This window comes from Athene noctua, chromosome 22, assembly GCF_965140245.1.
Source record: "Athene noctua chromosome 22, bAthNoc1.hap1.1, whole genome shotgun sequence".
Lineage (NCBI taxonomy): Eukaryota > Metazoa > Chordata > Aves > Strigiformes > Strigidae > Athene > Athene noctua.
The window spans coordinates 1,164,889-1,186,262 of NC_134058.1; the positions used below are offsets into that span (position 1 = coordinate 1,164,889).

General features: G+C 48.4%; 1 protein-coding gene across 1 annotated transcript in view; it reads right to left on the minus strand.

Moving 5' to 3' along the window:
* PRDM16 (PR/SET domain 16) overlaps positions 1-21,374 on the minus strand; it is a 341,589-nt gene that overhangs the window by 15,589 nt on the left and 304,626 nt on the right. The window contains exons 7-12 of the mRNA XM_074924608.1: positions 18,485-18,632; positions 18,002-18,155; positions 12,580-13,981; positions 8,790-8,877; positions 4,715-4,884; positions 2,860-2,937 (exon numbers count right to left, since the gene is read on the minus strand). Of these exons, the coding sequence (XP_074780709.1) occupies positions 2,860-2,937; positions 4,715-4,884; positions 8,790-8,877; positions 12,580-13,981; positions 18,002-18,155; positions 18,485-18,632 (2,040 nt within the window). The remainder of the gene's footprint in view (positions 1-2,859; positions 2,938-4,714; positions 4,885-8,789; positions 8,878-12,579; positions 13,982-18,001; positions 18,156-18,484; positions 18,633-21,374) is intronic.

Here is a 21,374-nt window from a genome sequence, read left to right on the forward strand (position 1 = left end):
GCATTTAAAAAAAAAAAAAAAAAAAGGAGAAAGAAGAGATTTTTATTGAACTATGTGCAAACTTAAATGACATTAGACCTCGGCTTTAGTTAGTTTCAGCTTAATGCAGATAACAGGACATGGGGGCCTAAAAGGAAATTAAAGAAAAACAAATTCAAAACAGACGTGGGGAAGCCCATCTTTACAGGAGGACTCGCAGCCTCCCAGGCACTGCTTCAGCACTGGGTGTAATTCAAGAATCAATTAGGTGGCATCCTGGAGGGAAGGGACATTTGCAAGGAGAAAATAAAGTCTTGCTGAATCGAAAGGCTTTTAGTTGTTCCCAGTCCTGGTTTTACGCAGTTTATGTGATTCTGTGATTCCAGAGAATGAAAACAAAACTCAGATGCAATCCACCCTCCCGTTCCTCTGCTCCAAGCGCAAGGAGCGTCACTGAAAACTGCCTCTTGCGCTTGGTAAGCTCAGAATGACAGCAAAGTCCTATTTTTTATGACCCGGGTTTCCAGGTAAGTCTGAGATGATTTTACAAGCCCAACTTATTTTGTATTTCTCTGAAAGAAACAGCTGACAGTCCTTTTCACAGCCAGGTTTTCAAATACATACTACTGAATTCTAGATGTGGTGCAAAGAGTGTCACTGTATCGCATATTGTCTTGGAGTCTTCTCCAACCAGCTGATTTTTAGGCAGTGCATTACCAGGTATTTCTTACTCTTCAGAAAACATCTAGCCCATTCCCTTTACAAAAAGAATTAATTTGTGTCCTTATTTCTCATGTGCTACTAATTCCTACTGTATATGTAATTAAATAGACACCTAGGAGGTTTAAGTGGTGGAAACCACATCACTTACCAACGACAATCAGGAATCAAAACCAAAGCACCTTATTTCCTGGCCTCTCTATTCCTTGATCTACACTGGGACATTTGGTCAGTTTACGTCAGCTTAAAGAACATTTCAATTTGTATTTGGATGAATATGTAAGACCGACAGTCATAAGAAAAAAACATTTAAACAGTGAAAAGTTCTAAGAAAGGCATCAGTAAACCACTGAAAAGTCAGTCACCTCCTGCTACCTGCATGAAGTCGGCACATAAAAAAAAAAAAGCTTTCAAAACAATTATTGCTGCAAAAGTTGGAAATCTCAGTATTCTGAGAGCAAAAGAAAATCAATGATAATTAAGCTCTTCTGTAAACTTAGCACTAACTCTCAGGAGTGCTATTATAATGCAACATTGTCCAGAAGTCAAACCTCTGTTACAAAAAAAACACACAGGCCATTTTCTGGGAGAAGACCAGATCAAATAAATCTTTATTTTCCTAACCTTTGTTAAGTTGCAAGTCTCCTTTTTTGGAAGAAAACTGAACTAACAATCTCGGAATAATCGGGAGCAAGCATTTTAGTCAGCCAGGGGCGCACAGTGAATACACAGTATTCATTCAAGGCATATCAAATAGCGCAACTGAAAAAAATCAGAACAGGGAATGGTTCCAAAATATATGTCTGCTTTGGAGAGTTGTTTTTTTTTTTTTAAATTTTTTGATTTACCTAATGTCTACACTCACAATTCTGTATGACTCTGTATGGAAAAAAAAATTGACTCCGTATGTACCAGGGATTATAATGTGGGAGAGAGTAGCTTCTTAAGTTAAACTGAGCATAAAAACGTGATGTATTTGACCACCTGGCCTACTGCTGCTCATAAATTAGTTTGTGCTTCTCTTTATATAATAACTATTACATTAGCTTTGTTGTGAACTCATGGCTGGGTATGGAAATACCACAGCATCAGCTCCCAAAACTGAAACCGAATTGTTACTATCGTTTGACAACGTGCAAAACATTTTACTCACATTATGGAAAACACAGAGCCTGATTTTCGGTGAGCTCTCAATTCATCATTCATTCAGTTTTGCTCACGTACGTGCCCATTCTAACAAGAAATCCACCAAAGGGTATTTTTTTGCCAAAGTTTTTTGAAACTGACTGTAAAACACCGGGAGAAAAAATTTCCCGCTTGGTCTTCCATCAGAAATATTCCTTCATATACCTATACACAGACACACACACAGAGGCTTACATATATTTTCTTGTGAGCTTTTACTCAAGTTGAAAACACTGACTCGAACAGGAGCCCCTCTGTGAGAGCAGCCCCCACGCCGGGTGCTGCCCGACGGGCAGGTTTGCGATGTGCCCTTTTCCACAGACACAACGCGAAGGGAAGTATAAAAACCAGATCGCCCTGTCCACAGCTGGCAGAAAGCAGTCCTTCAGCTCTGCCTCACACACCCAGCTGAGCACGTGAAACCGTGTGTGAATCCCCCCGCTCCGATCACTCGTGGGATTTAAGGTAGGGCACTCCCTAATATAGATTTTGAAGCAGATACACTACAGGGCTTTTCTTTGCTTTTGTTTTTTGATCCACTGCTCCAGGCACCTCTGATAGGCCTTAGGAAAAGAGGGGAAAAAAAAAATAAAAAAATCTAGCTAGACCCAGCAGTTAACTTACTGGCAAGCCCTTCAAAACAGCCCGATTTTCAGAGACATCCAGCACCTTCAGCTGTCCTTGAAGATGAATGGTTAATGTGAGTGTTAAACAACGCTGCGAATCAGAGCACTCATTTGCCAGCATACATCTAAATATAAGTTAAGTGTCTATCTTCAAGCTGCCAAGCCTGATTATTTTTGGCTGGTACACATAATATACAGTCCTATGAATCATTATATGTAATGCTACAGGACTGCAATATTCTGTTGGCACAGCTTTCCAGAAAGGAGGAAAAAAAAAAACACAAAACCAAACAGAGTGGTGAATGAGGAGTGTGTAGGGAAAGGGGTTTTGTCTGGGGGACAACATCACCTGTAAGGCTGCTCTCCAGTGTGTGTCCGCAGATGCCTGGTCAGGTTTGCTGAGCGCGGGAAGATCTTACCACAGTACCTAGAGACAGCGAAAGCCAGAGCAACCGTCAGTGCGGGGAAGGTCCCACCGACCCCGCTCCCACCACCGGGAAATGGACGTGCTGGGACCTCCAGGGACCCTGTGCCGAGGGAGGGGACGGGGGGGTGAAAGCAGAGCGACACCCACCCCGGCACAACAGGATTGGCCATGGTGAGACCCTGGTGTGACCCGTTCCCATCGAGGCACGGACCGAGGGCCGGTTACACTGCGTCGTTGGGAAGGGCAGGAAAAAGCAAAACCCCCTCAGAACACCCAGTTCAAACACTGGCCGGGCTGGGGGCTCCTCCCGCAGGCCTGGGCTCCCCCACAGGAGGCGGCGAGGCCGTAGCCAGCCGCCCCCAGCTTCCATCGGAAGTTGAAGCCCCTCCTCAGCCCAAGGTTGATTCGTTGGGTTCGATAGCCTTTTGCTGAGTTTCTTCCATTTATTTTTCTGAAAGTTGAGTGCACGAGAGCTTTGGGCATCCACAGCTCCTCTGCTGAACTGCGTGTGGTGTAAAAGCACCTCCTGCTCCTCTGAGCCAGCCACCCAGGCACTGCCTCCTTCCTGCTGCAGGACAGAGGGTGTTGGATCGCTGCCTACTCCTATCGTCTGTCACTTGGGGTTTTTATGAATCTCCTTTACAGCCCTTTTCAGTTGCTTATCCTACAGAATCTACTTGAGACCATCCTTCTCAGAATTCACAGGAATATTCTTCTGGATAAATGCTGCAGCATTCCTGTGATGGGGATACGCTGCTGTGAATCTGCCAGTCTGCTTAGAATAAGGAAATGCAGCAACAGGAAACGAAGTAGGAGAAGGAACTGTGGTCCACGATAAATCTGATTCACAGTAAACTCAAAAGGAAGGGAGGTATAAATAAAAAATATTAATTGGGAAATAAAATATGAGGGTTGAACCGTTCCGTTCTGTGACCACGAAACCTGATGCTTACTGTTGTAGAAGGAATATTTGAGTAGACTTTCTTAATTTCAGAGACATTCTGCACCTCCAGATGTCCTGAAGATGGTCAATGTGAGCGTTCACCAACGACAAAAACCCCAAACATTAACTTGGGTGTGTGTAGCTAAACATAAGCTTAGTCCCTATTGTAGGTAGAAACCCCAGATTTCTCAATACTCAGCTGGAGTCTGAGCCCACAGCTTTTGTGGCCACGCTGAACTAAGAGAAACCTCAAACCACACAGGTGCCCGCTTACTGCGCCCACGAAAAACACAACGGGAGCCACCACAGGAGCTGCAGGTAAAACTCTGAGCAGACAGAGGTTTCTGTTCCCCAGGGATCTGCTCCAAGAAGCACTTTAGAGCTGCGATGGGTACGTGAGTATTTCTGTGGACAGGATTGTGTTTGAAAACGTTGACAGTTCTTAAATTCCATTATTTTGCACAGCTGTGATTGGACATAGCTGGGACTGCACTCGCACTAGAAACTGGCATTTGCATCCAAACACAAGAGACTTGGCTTGGGGAATTCTGTTTGCTTGAGAATCTCCAGATCTGCTCTCAAGGTTATTAAAAATTACAAAGAAAATAGAAGATGCTGATTTTCTACCAGACAAAACAAGCTATTTCAGAGTGAATTAGTCATCAGAATGCTCTGTTCTAATCCTGCCGCTCCTCGTTTTCCCTCCCACCCCTGCCGAGATGATGCCCAGGGGAAGCTGCCCCGCTGCACGCTGGTGCCTGGTGCAGCTTCCCCGGGGGGGTGGCACCCCCAGGGCCGCCTCGCCAAGGCGGGGGGACGGTGCCGGGCCCTCACCTGCAGGTGTAACGCTCCTTGCCCTTGCGCAGGATGGGATCCGATAGCGTAGGCGGCGGCGATCGGAAGTTGAAGGGGTGGTGTGGAAGGGGCTGCAGGGAGGTGCCAGTGTCTGCCTTCATGGCTGCAAAACTCTCCAGTTTCTCTGTCATCGTTTCTATGGCTGACATCTACAAGGCAAGACCTCGTGTCATAAAAATCCACAGGAAAAACAATATCCGATGCATAAAACATGTCTTTTAGCACTAGTATGTTGGTCAGAGCCTGTTGCTGGTGCTTGCTCTTGCTCTCAGAAGCTAGCACAGCATGAAATGGAGCCACTGAACCCAGCCGGGAAAGACAGAAATAGTGCATCGGGCTCAGAAATCAGAAAGGGTACAACCGGTAAGCATTAGATCTCAGAAATCAGGCACTTATCTACCTTCTGCAACACGCCTGCGCTTACTTTCAGCATTTCAGATGAAAAATTATCTCAGCGTACGCTTGGCTTCCCTTTTTCCAGGGATGATGCTGAAATTAGACACCGTGGTCAACTGCTGGATGTCGAACTCACCGCCCAAACCTTCCTCTCAAACTCAAACCGAAGTCTGGGAAAGCGAGGTGGTTTGATTTCTCATACAGCCCCCGCTACGCTCAGAGCTGCGGGCAGGCCGGGGCAACCCACCCTGGTTAGAGGGGACGGAGACGTTGTGGGCAGGAGGCAGAGGGATCCTGGCCCAAGCAGAGTGGGAGGGAGCACGGGGAATGCGCGAGCGCTGAGCAGGGAGCCGAGGCAGGGGCGAGGCCGAGGCTGGAGGGGTGAAGAGGGAGCAGCTGGGGATGAGGAGGAGTTAAGATCAGGCTCAGGATGGAGTGGGTCCGCAGAGAGTTTTTGCCTAGCGAAGAGGCCAGCACTTTAATTATATGTAAGAAAGGTTCAGAAGGCAACAAAGGTGATGGAAGGATGGGTGGGAGATGGCCGAGCTTCCTGGAGTGAAAGGGAATTCCAGCCAAAATACTCCACGGGAGCTGCGGCGGGATGAGTTACGGTTGGGAGGACACAACCTGCAGACCGCAGCAGGCACACGGGCCTCGAGACGTGAGGCTGAACAAAAAGTTTCTGGGTGCCTTTATCAGCTTTAGCTTGTACGACTCGGCAAGGGCCGTGTTCTCACATAAACACTGCATTAAATACCACACCAGAAAGAGGAAGAAAGGGAAAAACCTGGAGATACAGGAGAAGGGGGAAGCAAAAAAGGGAAGGAAAAAGTCGGCCTGTGTGCAAAAAAAGGGATATGCATAAACCCCCTACCTACAGAAAACCACTTTTACTTTCATTAGAGCAAAACAGGAAATCCAAATCCAAGAGAGAAATGCAACTCGGAGGACCACGCTGACATCTCCAACATTCAATTTTATGCACTCTTGAGAGCACTTTCAAGATACCAAGCAGAAAACATGGATAAAACAAACAAGGCAGCAATAAAGCTGCCTCCTCGCTGCGGATGACATCACCGGGAAAGCAGGGAGCACGGGGGGGAGTGGGAGCCTGAATGGAGAGTCAGGCCGAGAGCTGGGGCACCAGCGAGCGAGCGGAAGGCAGTAGGAAGCCATATATCAAAACTAGATGCTCTATTGTACAGGAAGGGCTGACCTTTTGCACGTTTACATTTTATTAAACTGGGCTCGGGGCGGGGGGAAGAGAGCCAAGATATTGTTTAAAATGTATGACTATAAAAAAAAGTTGTCTTAATCACCAAAGAATACATTGTGGAAGGCTGACAACCATTCATAAGCTGTAAAAAAGAGGAGTAGTAAAACCCATTTCCCGATAATAGATCCACGGCCCCTTAGTTGGAGGCTCCCAGCCCATGATAAATAGTAAGTAATACTTAGCGCCAGCCACTTGAAAAGGTTACTTGATCATTTACAGCAAAAGCTCTGCCCCAGCTGCCAGTCATGTAACAAAACCATCATGTTAAAATGCTATCCGGATCTTTCAGAGCTATGCCACTCAGCCCTTTGCTGGAGTACCTGGAGATATCTTTTGTTGTGCCCTGTTCTTTAGGCACTTAGTCAGAGATGTTTGCTGGCTTGATAGCCGTAGGCTTATTTTAAAATTCTAAACACCGGCCATAGCCTCTCCAGTGGTAAAGGCACTTTGCTATTTAGGGAACAACTGCCTGGTTATAATAAAAAAGAAGGGGAGAAGAAAAGAAACCTAACAGGTGAGAAAAGGTTTTCCATTAAGTTATCAAAAAGTTGCACCATTTATTTATGTTGTCCAGAGTTTCATTTAAAATAGACAATGTAGGAACAACTCCCGTCAGAGCAGAGAGACCACTGTCAGCGACTGGCTGAGAAACAGGAGGTGTCTGAAATTAATTTTGAGAGACAAAGCATCTCCTGAACGCTCAGTCTTCGTCACACCTTCCGGCTTAATCACAACCCACCCAGGGCCTCCATGAGAGCTGGGGAGTTACTCAGAGAAGAAAAGGCCAAGACCAGACTCGTGTTTAGAGAGAAACACACGTGCCTCTAAGTGACCTGGTACATGCACGTTGGTTCTAAGGAAGAAGACGGTAGCAGGAGCCCCTGAAAAATATGATTTCTTAGGAAAAGATCCAGGATAATCTTGAATGGGGATCTGGGAGTAAAAATCTCACATATTCTTGAACAGGTGACTTCATTCACCGTATTTGAAACACCCGATCGATGACGCAGCATGGGAACAGCAACCCTCAAGATCGAGTGATCTTTACACAGCAACCCGCTTTATTAAAAAGGAGTTATCAGGAAGTTTCGGGCTTGAGTGACTGTAAATTTTAGGCTATTCTGTGTGATAAGCTGTTAGAGATAACCAGACCTTCCACATCTTTTCATTGCCATGGGAAGAGGACGTGGTCAGGATTTCAGGAACAATGTTAACAACCTTCTACCCCATGCTCGCTCCTACCCAGGCTCCCTGCGCTTCTCGTCGGCCTGCTGGGTTGCTTTGCCACACTAGCTCCTCCCTGCTATCAGATTCTTTACAGGCAGATATCCCCACTATTCTAACCCACACAAACACAGGATGTTCCTGGCCAGTCTGTCACCATTATCCAGCCTGTACGAAGGAAAAATCGGGGGAAGTTATTAACCAAACTCTGAGGCTGATGTGAAACAATGAGGGAACTAAGTTTAGCTGTGAAAGCAACCAGGATCCAGCTTTCACAAACCTGCAAGTTATTTATCTAAGGTGGGAAACATTATCAGAGGAGAACAATGCATGTGAATATACAGGAGCGCACGATCATGTGCAGAGAGCTCAGCTCCTAGTGAGTGTTCAGAGCCCAGGCGGAGGAGAGCTCGTGACCGTCCCGGCGGGGAGGGCGCGGGGCGGCGGGTGGCAGGTCCCTCACCCTCACCGGGCAGGAGACCCCGAGGGCAGAGTGACGCCACTTCTGGTGGCGTTTGGCTAGTGAGAAAGGGGGGTGTAAATTGGGGTCGATTCTCGGGAATAGTCGTGGTCTCCCGGTGCCCTGCAGTGACTCCGGCCTGAAGGAGGTGCAGAGGGAGCAGACACCCCTGGGCTGCCAGGAGCAGAGACCCGAGCAGCTGTGCAGGGACAGAATTCGAGCTCTCCCTCAGTGCCCTGTCACCTGGAGGAGAGGCAGGGCTGAACCCCGGCTCTCCGCTGCCCTGCCCTTTCACGCTTTCTAAATGCTGGAAGGGGACGTCGGGAGGTATAAAAATGCTTCTGCTTGGACGCTGGAGAGTCCTTCTGCGCTTTGCGCCGCTGCAAATGGCTGCAGCACGTGTTCCCAAAGGAAGAATTATGCAGGCGTGTGAAAGGGCAGTTTGTCAGGCCACGAGTTGTCCAGCCCTCACCCCTGTTCTTCTGTTCGTGCAAAAGAAACAGCAAAGCATAACCACCACCAGCCTCAAGCCAGGTAGGAAAGTCAAAGTATCTGAAAGTAACTGGTGGAAAACAGTGGAGTTCCCAGCCGGGCCCTTGGATGAGACAGAGTCTGATCCAAGTGGCCTGTTTGTACCAGCTCCATCTCAAACTTCTTGGCATTCAATCAACACGGCATTGTCACGTCACTGCTTTTACCTGGGGGTGAAAAAGCAGCGGGGAGGGTCGCAGGTACTTCTCCTTTAGGGCACCCACAGGGTCTGTCACCTTCCGCTTCTCCACCCTGCTGGACAACAACACAGAGGGTTACATACCTTACAGGGCTACAGGCAGCAAAGAAAGAGCCAAACCGTTTGCAGAGGTGTTTTAAATTACCCACATGAGGCTATTCCTCTACTGACACAAACGTCTTTCTTCTCCCTCTACTGGATGCTACAAATTATGACCCACAAGCAAAATGCCCTGGAAATGGTATGAAAATGGATCCCCCCCCTTTGGGTATTAATTTTAGTCATTGGACTGACGACTAAGAAAACATTTTGATCTTTGTACGTGAGAACTAATGCCTCTGCTACAGTGGTTTATAAGCTTCTGCTGTTGTGAAACGTGCGGAAAAAAACAGCATTTACAGCAAAAGCATTATTTAAGTGGGAGAAGCTCTAGAGTCCACAGCATGGAAAAAAATCCGTCTTTGAGAGTTTGCCTTTATCTCAAGACTTAATACTGGACCAGACTTTACAGCCCCAAGTGTGCTGAAATCATTAGGTGTTTCATATTTATTTCCTCCTTTGCATCTGAGAGATAATTTGCATTGAGTTTCTCTGGCAATCATACGTGGACAACAATTTAAAAAGTTAGGCACTGGTGGGAGATTCCTGAAGTGACTCAGGAACCCGAGTTGTTCTGATGTCTCCATTCAAATATTCCAGGCTGAAGCACTTTCCTGTGCAGAAACGATCCTAACGCTAGGCTCCTATTTTTGAAAATATTGGATTTGCTTTCACAAAATATTCTACTTTCAGGGAAAACCGTGGTATGGAATCACTGAAAAGAGAAACTGAAATATCCTCTATGGGGAAAAAAGTGTTGTGAAAGTAACTCCAGTAGACGTAGCTGCATCTTTAAATTACTGGAATTGAGTCCATCTCGGCTAAACCAGTATAAATCCAATAGTAAGGGTAATTTTAACTACGTTAGTCCAGCATAAATGAGAGCAAATTATTTTTCTGCATTTCGGCTGACTGGTGTGTGGATCAAATTACCAAAGAGTTTAAAAGAAGAGTCACGCCGAGTGCTATTTAGCGAACTGTATTTAATCTGCATTTAATTTTTCTTAGGTAGAAGAAAAGAGCTGGATTTGAAACGCAGTCAGAATTGCTGCGCTTTGGAGGGTACGTGCTTTACGGGCATGAGTTCTCAGAAAAACAACAATCTGTAAAACAATACGTAAAGAGCTTCTCCCTGACACGAGGTAAAGCTGCAAACTGGCGCGAGCGACACCCCCTTTTCCTCTCCGTGACGCGCTGGAATCAGCTGCGATGCCCAGGGAAGTGCCCCCGGACCTCTCGAGAGAGCCCCCACCTGCACCAGAAACGTAAAACCTCAGCGGAGCGACAGCGTTTCCCTCAGCTCGACCGTCGCCCGGCGTCGGGTCACGACAACACAACAAACGTACAAATGCCCTCGTCAGAGCTGGATTCCGCAGTGCGCAGAGGATTAAGCTGATCTTTTCAGCCCAGTGCCTGAGAACGTTACCTTAACAAGGCTGAGCTAAAAACTGCACTGATTTCAGGCTGTCTGGCTGCATTAAATTATATCACCAGGAGAAAATGTCAAGGATTTAAGCGGCCTTTGGGAGAAAAATGAGGGAGCCAAATGATGTGAGAGAGTCTGATAAAGAGAAGTTTAGAAACAAAATATTTCCATATTTTTTAAGCTGGGACTTGGAAGCTCTGCTGTTTAGCTCATTACATCAGAAGTCTGATTTGCAAGCAACTCAACCACTGACTTTCTATTTTAATATATTACTAAAACTATATGCGTCCCCTGGAATGCAACAAACGATGCCCCCATCCTTCACTTCCATCCGTCTTCTGGACCTTTACGGTTTTCCCGAGGCTGCTATTTTAATTGGCAATGGCTTTTTCAACCCATGTTATTTTAACATTCCTACTGAGAATGCCCGGAGGTGGCAGGATCCTAAGCTATCTCGAAGCTTTTGCCTTTCTATCCCGTTTAGTTAATTTTTTTTTCCAGAAGGACTTTTTACAAAAATAGATGCTGGGCTCTTTCCCTCATGACTTGCTGCTCCAGGAGGAGGGGACCACGGTGGTCCCGGGCAGCATGCGGCACACGTCCGGGCTGGGCTGCAGCCGTTTCCATCACAGATGGTAAGCATGGAAGCAAGGAACAGAGCACCAGCCCCGAGAGTGCTGGCAAAGCGAGAGACGCTTTCTTAACAGCGAGCAACGAGGGCTCACTAATCCTCATCTCAGCTGACAGTTCTTTGGCCTGGCTAGACATTGACATCATTTTTTCCCACAGTTATCAAGCGTACAATAGCGGCAGGGCATGACATAGGTGCTGTTCCCCCGGCCCGCTTCGCCCGCCGGCAGCGACGGCCACGCCACCCGCTGCTGCCCGCAGCCCTGCGGGCGCCCGAGGGAACCGTTCCGCCGCTGGCACGGAGGCTCCGCGGTGCCCAGGAGTCTTTCCAGCGCCACGACAACCTCTGCTCGGGCGGCAGGTCCAGCCCAGCAGGCTGGCTTCCAGCCGGGCTCAGCACGCAGCCCGGCGGCACACGATCCACCGCGAGAACAACCCGTCCGCTTCCAGGAACCGGCTGTTCAATTCCACACGGAACCCAGCAGCCCTCTGGGCCCAATGTACCGAAGCATCCCGTCCTAAGGGAGAATTAATTACCACCTTAATGTCTAAATAACTAGCTTGGGATACCTCTTTTCACTGGACTTTGCTAAAAACAAGCAAACGGCATCTGCCACGTGACAAACCCACCTCACCCGCAGCGGCACGACAACAAAGGTGGTGCCAGTGCCCGGCTGGGTGACACACAAACTTACTGGCACCCTCACCGTAAAGCTTAAAATAATTTTCCTTTAGAAACAGGTTTTATAAAAAGCTCTAAACCAACAAGACTCAAGTCTTCCCTATACATCTTCTGAATTCATTCCTTCTGGAAGTTTAACTGGCATTGTGAAAACTCATCCAGGCTGCTTTACGCAGGCCTTCTGAGTTCAGCTTAGCCTAGGCAAGACGTAACCATCAGGCCTTCCTCAAAAACCAGCTGGTTCAAGAGAAGCTGGAAAACCCTTGTTATCCTCTAAGAAAGACAAGTCTGCAAGAAATGTATCTGGGAGAGATCCAGAGAATAACACGCTACCACGTATTTACACAGTACTCGTTACTCCAGACTTAAAAACGTTTCAAAAGGGTCCACAGCAGCAGTTCCTACGAACTGAAAAACTCTAAGAAAAGGCATTAGAAAGAAAAAGGGGGGTGGGGAGGAAGAAAGGTGAAGTGGCTCCCAAAAGGCCATCAAGTAGGTCAGTGGGAGAGCTGCATTTCCAGGCTCCCAGGGCTCCTGACTCATTCCCAAGCCATGAGAGGCCGGGCTGCGAGGCAGCTGAACTCTGCATTCTTATCGAATCAAACCTCTGGAATTTCCCCAGCAGAAGTGCCATCTTAGCGTTGGCTCGTGGGAGAGTCCTTAAATAGGTCAAGTTTCTTCTTTATCAAAATAAGGATGTGTCCTTTATACATATTGATTACGACTACTCCTTTCAATTATTCAGCCCTTTCAATTCAGCAAATTCAACGTGCTGTGACAAAGGAGAGAGAAGAACAATCACCCGCAGCAGACTTTCACTGCTCTTTCTAAACAACCTACAGCCCGACCTGCCACAAGTTGCGATGTCAGCTAGAAAATGAGCTCGTTAGAGGAAATGCTTAAGGCAGGGTATGTTAATACCTGTATATGGGGTCCATGAAAAAGGGTGATGGCTTAGCGTAATGCAGGGACGGCTGCTGAGGCAGTTGCGACTGGGAGATCTTGGGTAAGACTTCACTTGCCATGAGCTTCCTCTCCCCATAAATATGGTTTTTCCGTGGCTCTCTGCCTCCGTTCTGACTGGCTCGGATGCGGTTGCCGATGCTCAGATCCAGCGGCTGTTCCTCCCCTGAGGGCGGGGCTGGCAGGACCTTGGGTGGCGGCAAGATTGGCTTAATCTCTTTTGGCTTCGTGGTGAGATCGAAGGGTGACTCTGAGCTGGTGCTGCCCACTTTGTGGAGGTCCCTGGGTGACTTTGGTTCTGCCTTGACCAGCAAGTTGTGATTGAGGGTCCGCTCCGTAAAGGGGTAGAGTGAGTGGGGGAAATTGGGGAGGAACTGAAAAGGGAACATGGAATGATACGGGAGCGAACCCATCTTTTTCTCCTGCATCCCCATAAAGCCAGGCCCAAAATATTTCTCTGCGATGGAGGCGATGGCTTTAATAGAGTCATTAGCTGCTCCCGTGGTGGGCAGCAGGTGCTCTTCGGGGGGAGGAAAGAAGGAATGCTGAGAATAGAAGAGAGGGATCTCACTCGTGTTGTTGGTGGAACTCGCAGACACAGAGCTGCTGACAAAATCAGGCTTGCTCTCGATTTGTTTGCTCTTATCTTTTGTTTTGTCCCTGTCGCTCTCTGCGTCGCTGTCCAGGTCAGAGCCGGTGCCGGTAGTGGTGTCCAGATCTGTGCCTGTGGTTGTATTGACATCCTCAAAGTCACTGCCGTCGGACATGTCACTGTTCCTGGCTTTTAGCTTCTCCAGGTAGGAGTTTTCCAGGCTGCTTTCACATTTCTCCTCTCCCGAAGCGGCCTGGTTGCTGTTGCTGACTGCAGAGATCAGGGGAAGCGCTGGGTTCCCAAGGGGGCTCGGAAGCTTTGCGTCTTGAGTGTGGTTGAGGGGACTTTTGAGCAGTTGTGTGGGTGGTAACAAGGGGGGCCTGGGGTACAGAGACGGTGGGAAAATCCCCGGGAATCCCGGAGTGAGAGCAGGAAACGCTGGGGGGGCAGGTGAGAACGGGAGACCCCCCGGGTGCGGGCGGGATGGAAAATAATCGTTAAATCCCAGGCTGGCATGGTTGAGGTTGGGAGAGGGTTTGGATTTGTCCATCATGGAAGTGGGCGTTAGGGGTAGGCCGGGGGCAAAGATCCCGCCCGGGTTGTAATGGTTCTTGCCCTCGCAGAAGCGCCGGTGTTTGTTGAGGGAGGAGGTAGTGCTGAACATCTGCCCACAGTCCTTGCATTTGATCTGGGTGCGACAGTCCGCGTGCATCCGCTTGTGACGGCAGAGGTTGGAGAACTGCGTGTAGGATTTGTGACAGACCTCACCTAAAGCATCAACAGAAACCAACAACAAAAGCAATATGAAATTAAGAGCAAACGGCAGAGACGGCCCCAGGAGCATCCCCCACCCCCTCCGCCCTGCCCCGAAACCTCGCTCCCCCCGGAGAGAGGAGGGATTGCGCTGGCCCACAGCAACCTGCCCCACGTTCCCCCTGCCCACACGCCCTCAGTTCTGCCCTCCCCGCGCAGTGTCAGGCTGGGGAGACCCCCCCGGCCCTTCCAGGAACGTGGGAGAAGGCGCCTCTCCTTGGGGATGTGTGCAGGGCCTCAGCCTCCCCACGCTGCCCTCTGGGATTCCGAGAAGCAAGAGGCAGCCGGGGGGATCCTGGCGGAGGACGCTGGCAGAGCCCCGGCAGCGGGTGACAGAGGGCAGGGCCATGGCAGAGGCACCGCCTGCCCCCTCCCCGAAACCTCCTGCCGAGAGAACCCCTCCACCAGCGACTCTCTACAGAAATCTGAGGGCATGGGCTGCTCCTGCTCGAACCCTCTTACGGAATTTTCAAAAATCATGCTTTTCAATGATCCTATCTATTTAAATTAGCTAGTCTGCTTCCCCTGCAGCCCCGGCATGGTCAGAAGCACCGTGAGCTGAAGGGAGAAGAATTTTGCCTCGTTTAATCAAACTTACCCCTTCTTTAATACCATTAATAGTAAGTAACCGCTCCACAGGGATGCTCTATAAATACTTTGCCACCCAGGCCTCACTTCGTCTAGAAGCGGGGTGAGATCTTGTGTTCGTTAATTTAGATAGACACCCTCGCACTGCTAAGTTAACGCTGCATCAGCATTTTCTTTAACGACCTGTAAATACCAAGCTTTCAAAATGTGAATTTTTATGACCTCTTCCACCTGAAGATTTTGCTGGGGTGGAAGGAACTGGGCAAAGTAAGAAAAAAAATCCCACCCAAACTTTTCTATGTACCATAACACTGTAACTGTTTATTATATGATGCCTCTTTCAACATAGGAATAAATTCTACTTCTTGGTGACTTAACACACTTCTTTCACCAGAGAACTGCTGTGAGCACCATTCTGTAAACATGGAAACTGAGACAAAGAGAGGGAAAGTAGATTTTTCAGAGCTGGGAAGGCAAGGACCTGAATCCAACTTCTCCTGACGCCCAGCCCTCCAACTCAGCGACAAAGTGCTCCGTCTGTCCGTCCCTCCACCCTTCCCTCCAACTTCTACCGACAGGTACAGGCAAGCATGACCTTCCTTCTATTTTTCTCTAAATCTTCAGGATTTACATCAGTGCTTGGATTTCAAACGGCTGGCAGGAGAATATTTCACCGGCAGCTCTGAAAACATGAGGGGAAGCCCCTTCTATTGAAATTCAAAGCAAAGATTATTCAAATTTTAAAAATTTGACTTTTCAGTTCAAAATTCAGTGAATTGTCACTGAAGGGTCTCTCGTGTCTGGTCTCTAATTGCACGAGAAATTTAGTATGAACCGTCTTTCCCCAGAATATTTCAGCCTTTCTGCTTTGGACCCAGATAGAGCCAGAGGCTGCAAAGGAAACACCAAGAGGAGAACTAGAAATTCATCCGATGGGTTTCAGTGTTTGGGGAACGGCTTTTTCAAATCCATATGCTAAAGCCACCCTTGGTTTTTGGCAAACAAACCTTAAAAACTCGGTTGGTTCTCCTGAACTACTATTCCTGCATACGTACAGCCTTACGGCTGCTGCATGTATTATTTTAGCTACCTTAGATTTTCAACGTAAGGGTTGATTTAGGTTTTTTACTTCATTTTAAAATGTTTTCTAAAAAATATCTCAGCAGAGTTCTTAAAGGAAACACTGCCCAGTTTATTTTCCATAAAGCTTACAGTCTGTTAGGTAGAACAGTGTCTGTTTCTACAGGAATTTCAGCCAGCTCACCGCTGCCTGTCTCGGGTTTGATGCTACTTTAACCACTTGACCCTTGGCCCTGGAACGGGCGAGTATTTTTCTTGTCCTGCCTGTCTGCACGAAGCCAGCGGCCTCAGGCCTGGGGGAGCGACCGTGTGTCTCCAAAGGGACGGGCAGGTGCAAAGGCTTCCACGTGTAAGGAGACTACGAGTGAGCTCCCTCTCCAACTACTAATAATATCTGAAGAAACGTCACTTTTGGGTGGATTTCTTTAAAAGATGTTTGCATATTTTTCTTTCCAGAACAAAATTACCCCTTTCTAATTTTAACCGTCTCCCTTGCCATGTGCCAAGGGACGCTATACAGTGGTCTAGAAGACACACAAAAGTTTATGATAAATGGCTAATCTGCTTCAGCAGATTGTGTCACCACTGAGTGCCCTTTCTGGCAGTTTTCACTGGCTCACCACTGTGCTGTTTGTGTTATTTTTATTGTATATGTTCACAATATTACAAAAAAAGAAGTTATACTGTTCCCATGTGGCTTGTGAGAAGACTAAGGATACCACAACTTTCTGAGAAGACTAAGGATACCAAAAGCGAAGTCTTCCAAGGGAATCAGGTTCCTTTTTTTCTATTTTTCCACCCCAGGAAGAGTTGCTAGATATATATGATTCTGCACAAAATTCCCTAAAGAAAACAGCTATGAGTGTAAGAGCTCACAGCATCATTCTAAAACAGGGAAAATGGAGAAGTTTTGTTTAAGTCTCCGGTTATACAACAATTCAGTAACGTCTCATGTACCGTCCTCTCTTGCTGTTCTGCGTTCTGTGCTGACAAAGCTACAGTTTGGGATTTTTTTAAAAGAAAGTGTAGTACTGTAACGAACACACACAGGCACACAAACCCTTTTCTTCCACTGACCAGGAAAGAAAAACTTGCCCGTGCGTCCTGCCTCAGGCTCCCCTGACGTCGCTAATGGATTCCATATTCGTGCACGTGACTCCACCTGGCACATGTGAACCAGGCAGAATCAGTCTCAAGTTGTTTTACACGCTGATTTAGACTGACAACTCCCTAATTCTTATGAGGTGAGAGTGAGGAGATTATGAGAAGAAATCATTCATCTCACCGCAGCAGTACTATGAGATTCAAATTATCTCTTTCATGTGCCCGTCATCAAATGAAAGATTGCATCAACATGAGCAACAAGAGTATTTCTTCTTCCTCCACCGACACCCATCTGATTATCTCAGAACACATTAAGGAAACGAGTCTCCCAGGACACTCTTGCATACTGTTCCCATTATACCAATAGGGAAAAAAAGGCAGAAGTGGGTTCAGTGGCTTCTCTCTCGTAACATCAAAGCCTGGAATCAAACACAGATTCTGTTCCGTGCTTGAACTGTGCTTTCTAAAGAGTGTCAGGAAGGAGTCCCTAAAGTTTCTATAGCTTTGTTGTGACACAATCCACTTTTCTGCACAGTTATCAAAATCCAATAGGTGCCGTGTCAATTAAAAAAATATACAACCCTGAGAATGACAAGAAATGAGATGAATGGCTCTCAAGAGAAAATGCCCTTTTGGAAACATTCCCCTAAAGACAGCACTAAGGACACAGTTAACCTGCTATTTATTTGGCTTCCAAGCATGATCTAGATGAAAGACACCGTAAATAAAGACGGAAAAAACTCTTTTTAAAAAACACCTTCTTCTCATCTCTGTGACTATTCCAAATTCTTTACAATGGCTGTGGGATTTGAGGCACCCCTGAAAAAACATTTCGATCAGGCTGTGTCAGCTATTTATTTATGTCACCAACAATGAACGTTCAAAAATTATTAAGGAAAAAAAAAGACGAGAGAAAGAAAAGATATGAGAAAATGGCATCGCGAGGACTGCTGAGAGACTCAGCTTTTAACTTGTCAAGAAAGTCAAAAACTGCCATGAATGTTTACTGAAAAAACAGGGAGCATAAAAAAAAAAAAAAAAAAAAAAAAAAAAGAAAAAAAATTGCTGCGGAATTTCATCTTGTGCTCTGACCTATAAAATTACAGCGGCGGCTCACAGAGGGACAGCTAGTACTGGGGGGCCCTGCAGGATATGTGCAATTATAGCAAAAGCCAGAGCTCTGTGATGGCCGTGACAACTTACATATGAAAGGTTTGACAGTGCTGTGAATGTGCTTGTGCTGTTTGAGGCCAGACGAGGTGGCGAAGGTTTTGCCGCAGTCGGGGCAGGCGTGGGCCCGTGCGCCAACGTGCTGGGAGCGGATGTGCCGCTGGAGGTTGCTGGGGTCCGTAAACACCTGAAAGAGAAAACGCCTTGAGCGAGGGGACCAGAGCAGGAGGGAGAGGAGGAGATGTGGGAAGCTCGGCTGTTGCTTTGGGGTGTTTGTCAGCGCCGCTCCTGGCCTGAGGAGCGTGGGGCTGCTCTGCGCCCCGGCCGCAGCTCCGACACCCGGGAAAAGCCCCCAGACCTGCTGGGGCTCGGCAAGGCGCAGCTGCGCGCCCAGGCTGAGCTGCGAGCGCCCGTCCCTCTCTTCACCCCGCCCGGGCCACCGAACGTCCTCCGGACCCCGTCCCCCCGGTGCCGGAGCCCTCCCCAGGCAGAGCTGCCCCGTGCCCCCGGCCGTACCTTCACGCAGTTTTCACATTCAAACCGTTTCCCGCTGTCGTGAGACATCTGGTGACGAATCAGGTTGGATTTCCAGTTGAAGGCCTTGGGACACTGGTCGCACTTGTACTCCCTCTCCTCGGTGTGGATCACCATGTGCTGCTCCAGGCTGGGGGAGAGAGACGGGCTGAGCTGAGCCGAGCTGAGCTGAGCCGAGCTGAGCTGAGTTGAGCTGAGCTGAGCCGAGCTGAGCCGAGCTGAGCTGAGCAGGCCTGGGCGGCAGTGAGCAGGGCCCAGGGCCGGCAGCTCCTGCCAAGCACGGCTACAGAACTCCTGCCCCGAACCAGGGGGGGGTGAAACACCGAGATGCGATGAGAGATGGCGACAGGGAAAGAGGCTGCGAGCCCGGGGGGTCTGCGGGGGTTTCCAGAAGGAGCTGCCGCCGCAGAAGCCTTTGTGGAGAGGAGGAGAGCAGCTCAGCAACCATGAGAGGTGCGGCGACACGCAAATCCCATTTCGGTTTTTGGCATTTATGTCACAGATGGAAGCTGCCCTCGTCTGCCTCAAAATGTCGCTGTGTTTTATGATATTTCTTATTAAATACCCGAGTCCATTTACAAGAGGGAAAAGGAAGGTAAAACCAGACCTGACCCTGCAGGTTCCTGAAGGGAAAAATGAGCACTTTGTGACCAAGACTCCTATGGCATCCCCACAGGGAAAGACAAGATATTAGCTGTTGCTGCTGAGACTATCACGTTGCCGTTTTCATGGGCACACAGCCCACAGCTTCCCAGAACACAGCAACTTAACATTGGAAAGAAACATGATAAGGTGCAAACACATTTCACTTCTAAATGTCAGACATCTTTGATTACTTAACTCGGCAATTTCAACTTCTGCCAACTGGCAGCCTCTCCCAAGCCAGGAGGATGATGGCAAACCAAAGTGGCTGCTGGAGCAGGGCCACGGCAGGGACGGGTTTCAGAGAAAGGCACCGGGTGCTCCGTTTCCCCACATCGGAGCACCGTCCCCGCGCATCGACGTGCCGCTGGCCACCGAGCCGGGGTGACGTCCCGGGGAAGCCACCGGCGGTGGGAGCGGGGCCGCTGCGGGGCCTGGGCCGTTGTTCTGCCGAAATGTGAGCGCTGTGGAACGACTGAGCGGGCAGAGACCCTGCGCTTCCCCGGCCAGCCCTGAGAAAGAGAGGGGGAAAATCCGCGTCCTTTGCTGCCTTCCGTGTACTTTAGCTTCCGTGTAACTTTAACTTCCCTTACGTGAACTCTGCTGAAGGACAAACCTATGTGAAATCTGCTACTGCCTGAAATCCCCGCAGATCGATATGAAACCGTTCCTATGGAACTTCAAAGCACAGCTCTACACTTTTACAGGAACGTTCAAACTAAACACTACTGGAAAATCCTGCCAGTCTTCATTAGTAAACGCTACAGGACGATGTCACAGCAGGTAACCCCTGGGCATTTCCACAGGGCCTGAGGGATGGGGAAACCTGGGGGACTTCTGCTGACAGGCACCAGCAGGCTCCTGCCCGAAATTCCCAGTGTAAGGGCCAACTGCACCGACACCTTTGTGGCCGGAGGGCGCTCGCAAGGGCGACTCTGGGGAAGGTGGCTTCATCCCAAGCGGCCTCGGGGACTGCGACCTGCCCCGCAACTCTCCACACGAAGCTAAGCAGCCTCCAGCTTGCTACTCCCTGAAGAACCTCCTCTTCTCTTCGAGTCAGACAGTTAATATTCATGAACATGCCCCTTATAAACCACCAATCCACTAATTTTAAAGAAGCAATTTTCATTTTGCTAAAGCAGTGGTGTTCCTAACACTACAAAATTTTTTACACGTGCAAAGAAATATATACCTTTCATACACATGTACAAAACTACGTTCCTGTTAACTGTGATTTATGAGTTTATTTAGAGCAAATATGGACAAACTAATATGCTGTTTAGAGGCAAGTACCTACTGGGATTAGCAAAACATTTATTTATTTAGTCAGCTGCTAAATGCTCAATTTCAGTTCCCCAGTGGCACTCTTGATTTGATCTGTATTAACTTCTGAAAAATTATAAGACCATCTAGGTAAGCTGGATATATTCTGTGCTTTTGTGGCTTTCTCAGTACCTAAAATGCAGCAGATTGATGGGGGAGGGACAGACGTGGACATTCTCTCCCAGCTCCACTAAATCCATCAGCCTGCAGCACACCGAATGGCCACGCTGCTGCTGAAAACCCCAAACCCAAACGGTGGGAATCAGCCGTCTAAAAGGCCACGTGTCCAATGAGCCCAGGAGCCCCTATCACAACTCCAAGCATTTTCCAAGGTCCATGGCTCGTGACTTGGAGACTTTCCATCCAAGTTCAGCTGGAAATACCTGGAAAAGGCCTCTCCGTCACCTACTGCTGCTCAAAAATTGGGAATCCGTGCTAGCACACACGCGGGCTTTTGCCTCACGCTCGAGATATTTCTGTTGATCACACTGACGATCAGTAAATGCTCTGCCACGCTTCTTTCTTAATTACAAGGTCTGTAAAGTGACAGTGAGGAGTGATGGTTTTGAAGAATCAAAACAGGAGAAGGTCCTGAAAATAACTCAGGACAGGGCTTGTATACCTGGTGTCCTGTCCTTGGCCCTTCCAGAAGTTTTCGATCTGAGTTTGAACAAGTCATTTGCTTGTCCCTTTTGCCTTACAAACACTCAGGAGCAGGGCGTGCTCCGGGAGCCTCTGCTCCCCCGCCAGCGCTGCTGGCCACGGAGCCGTGCCCCAAGGGGAGCCAAGTCTCCAACCCAGTCACGCTCTGTCTTACCCACTCCTCCAGAAACCCAGGGAAACTGGGACCTTAACTCAGCCACATCATTTGGACACCTACAGTTGGCTTCACCAGATGACTGAACGT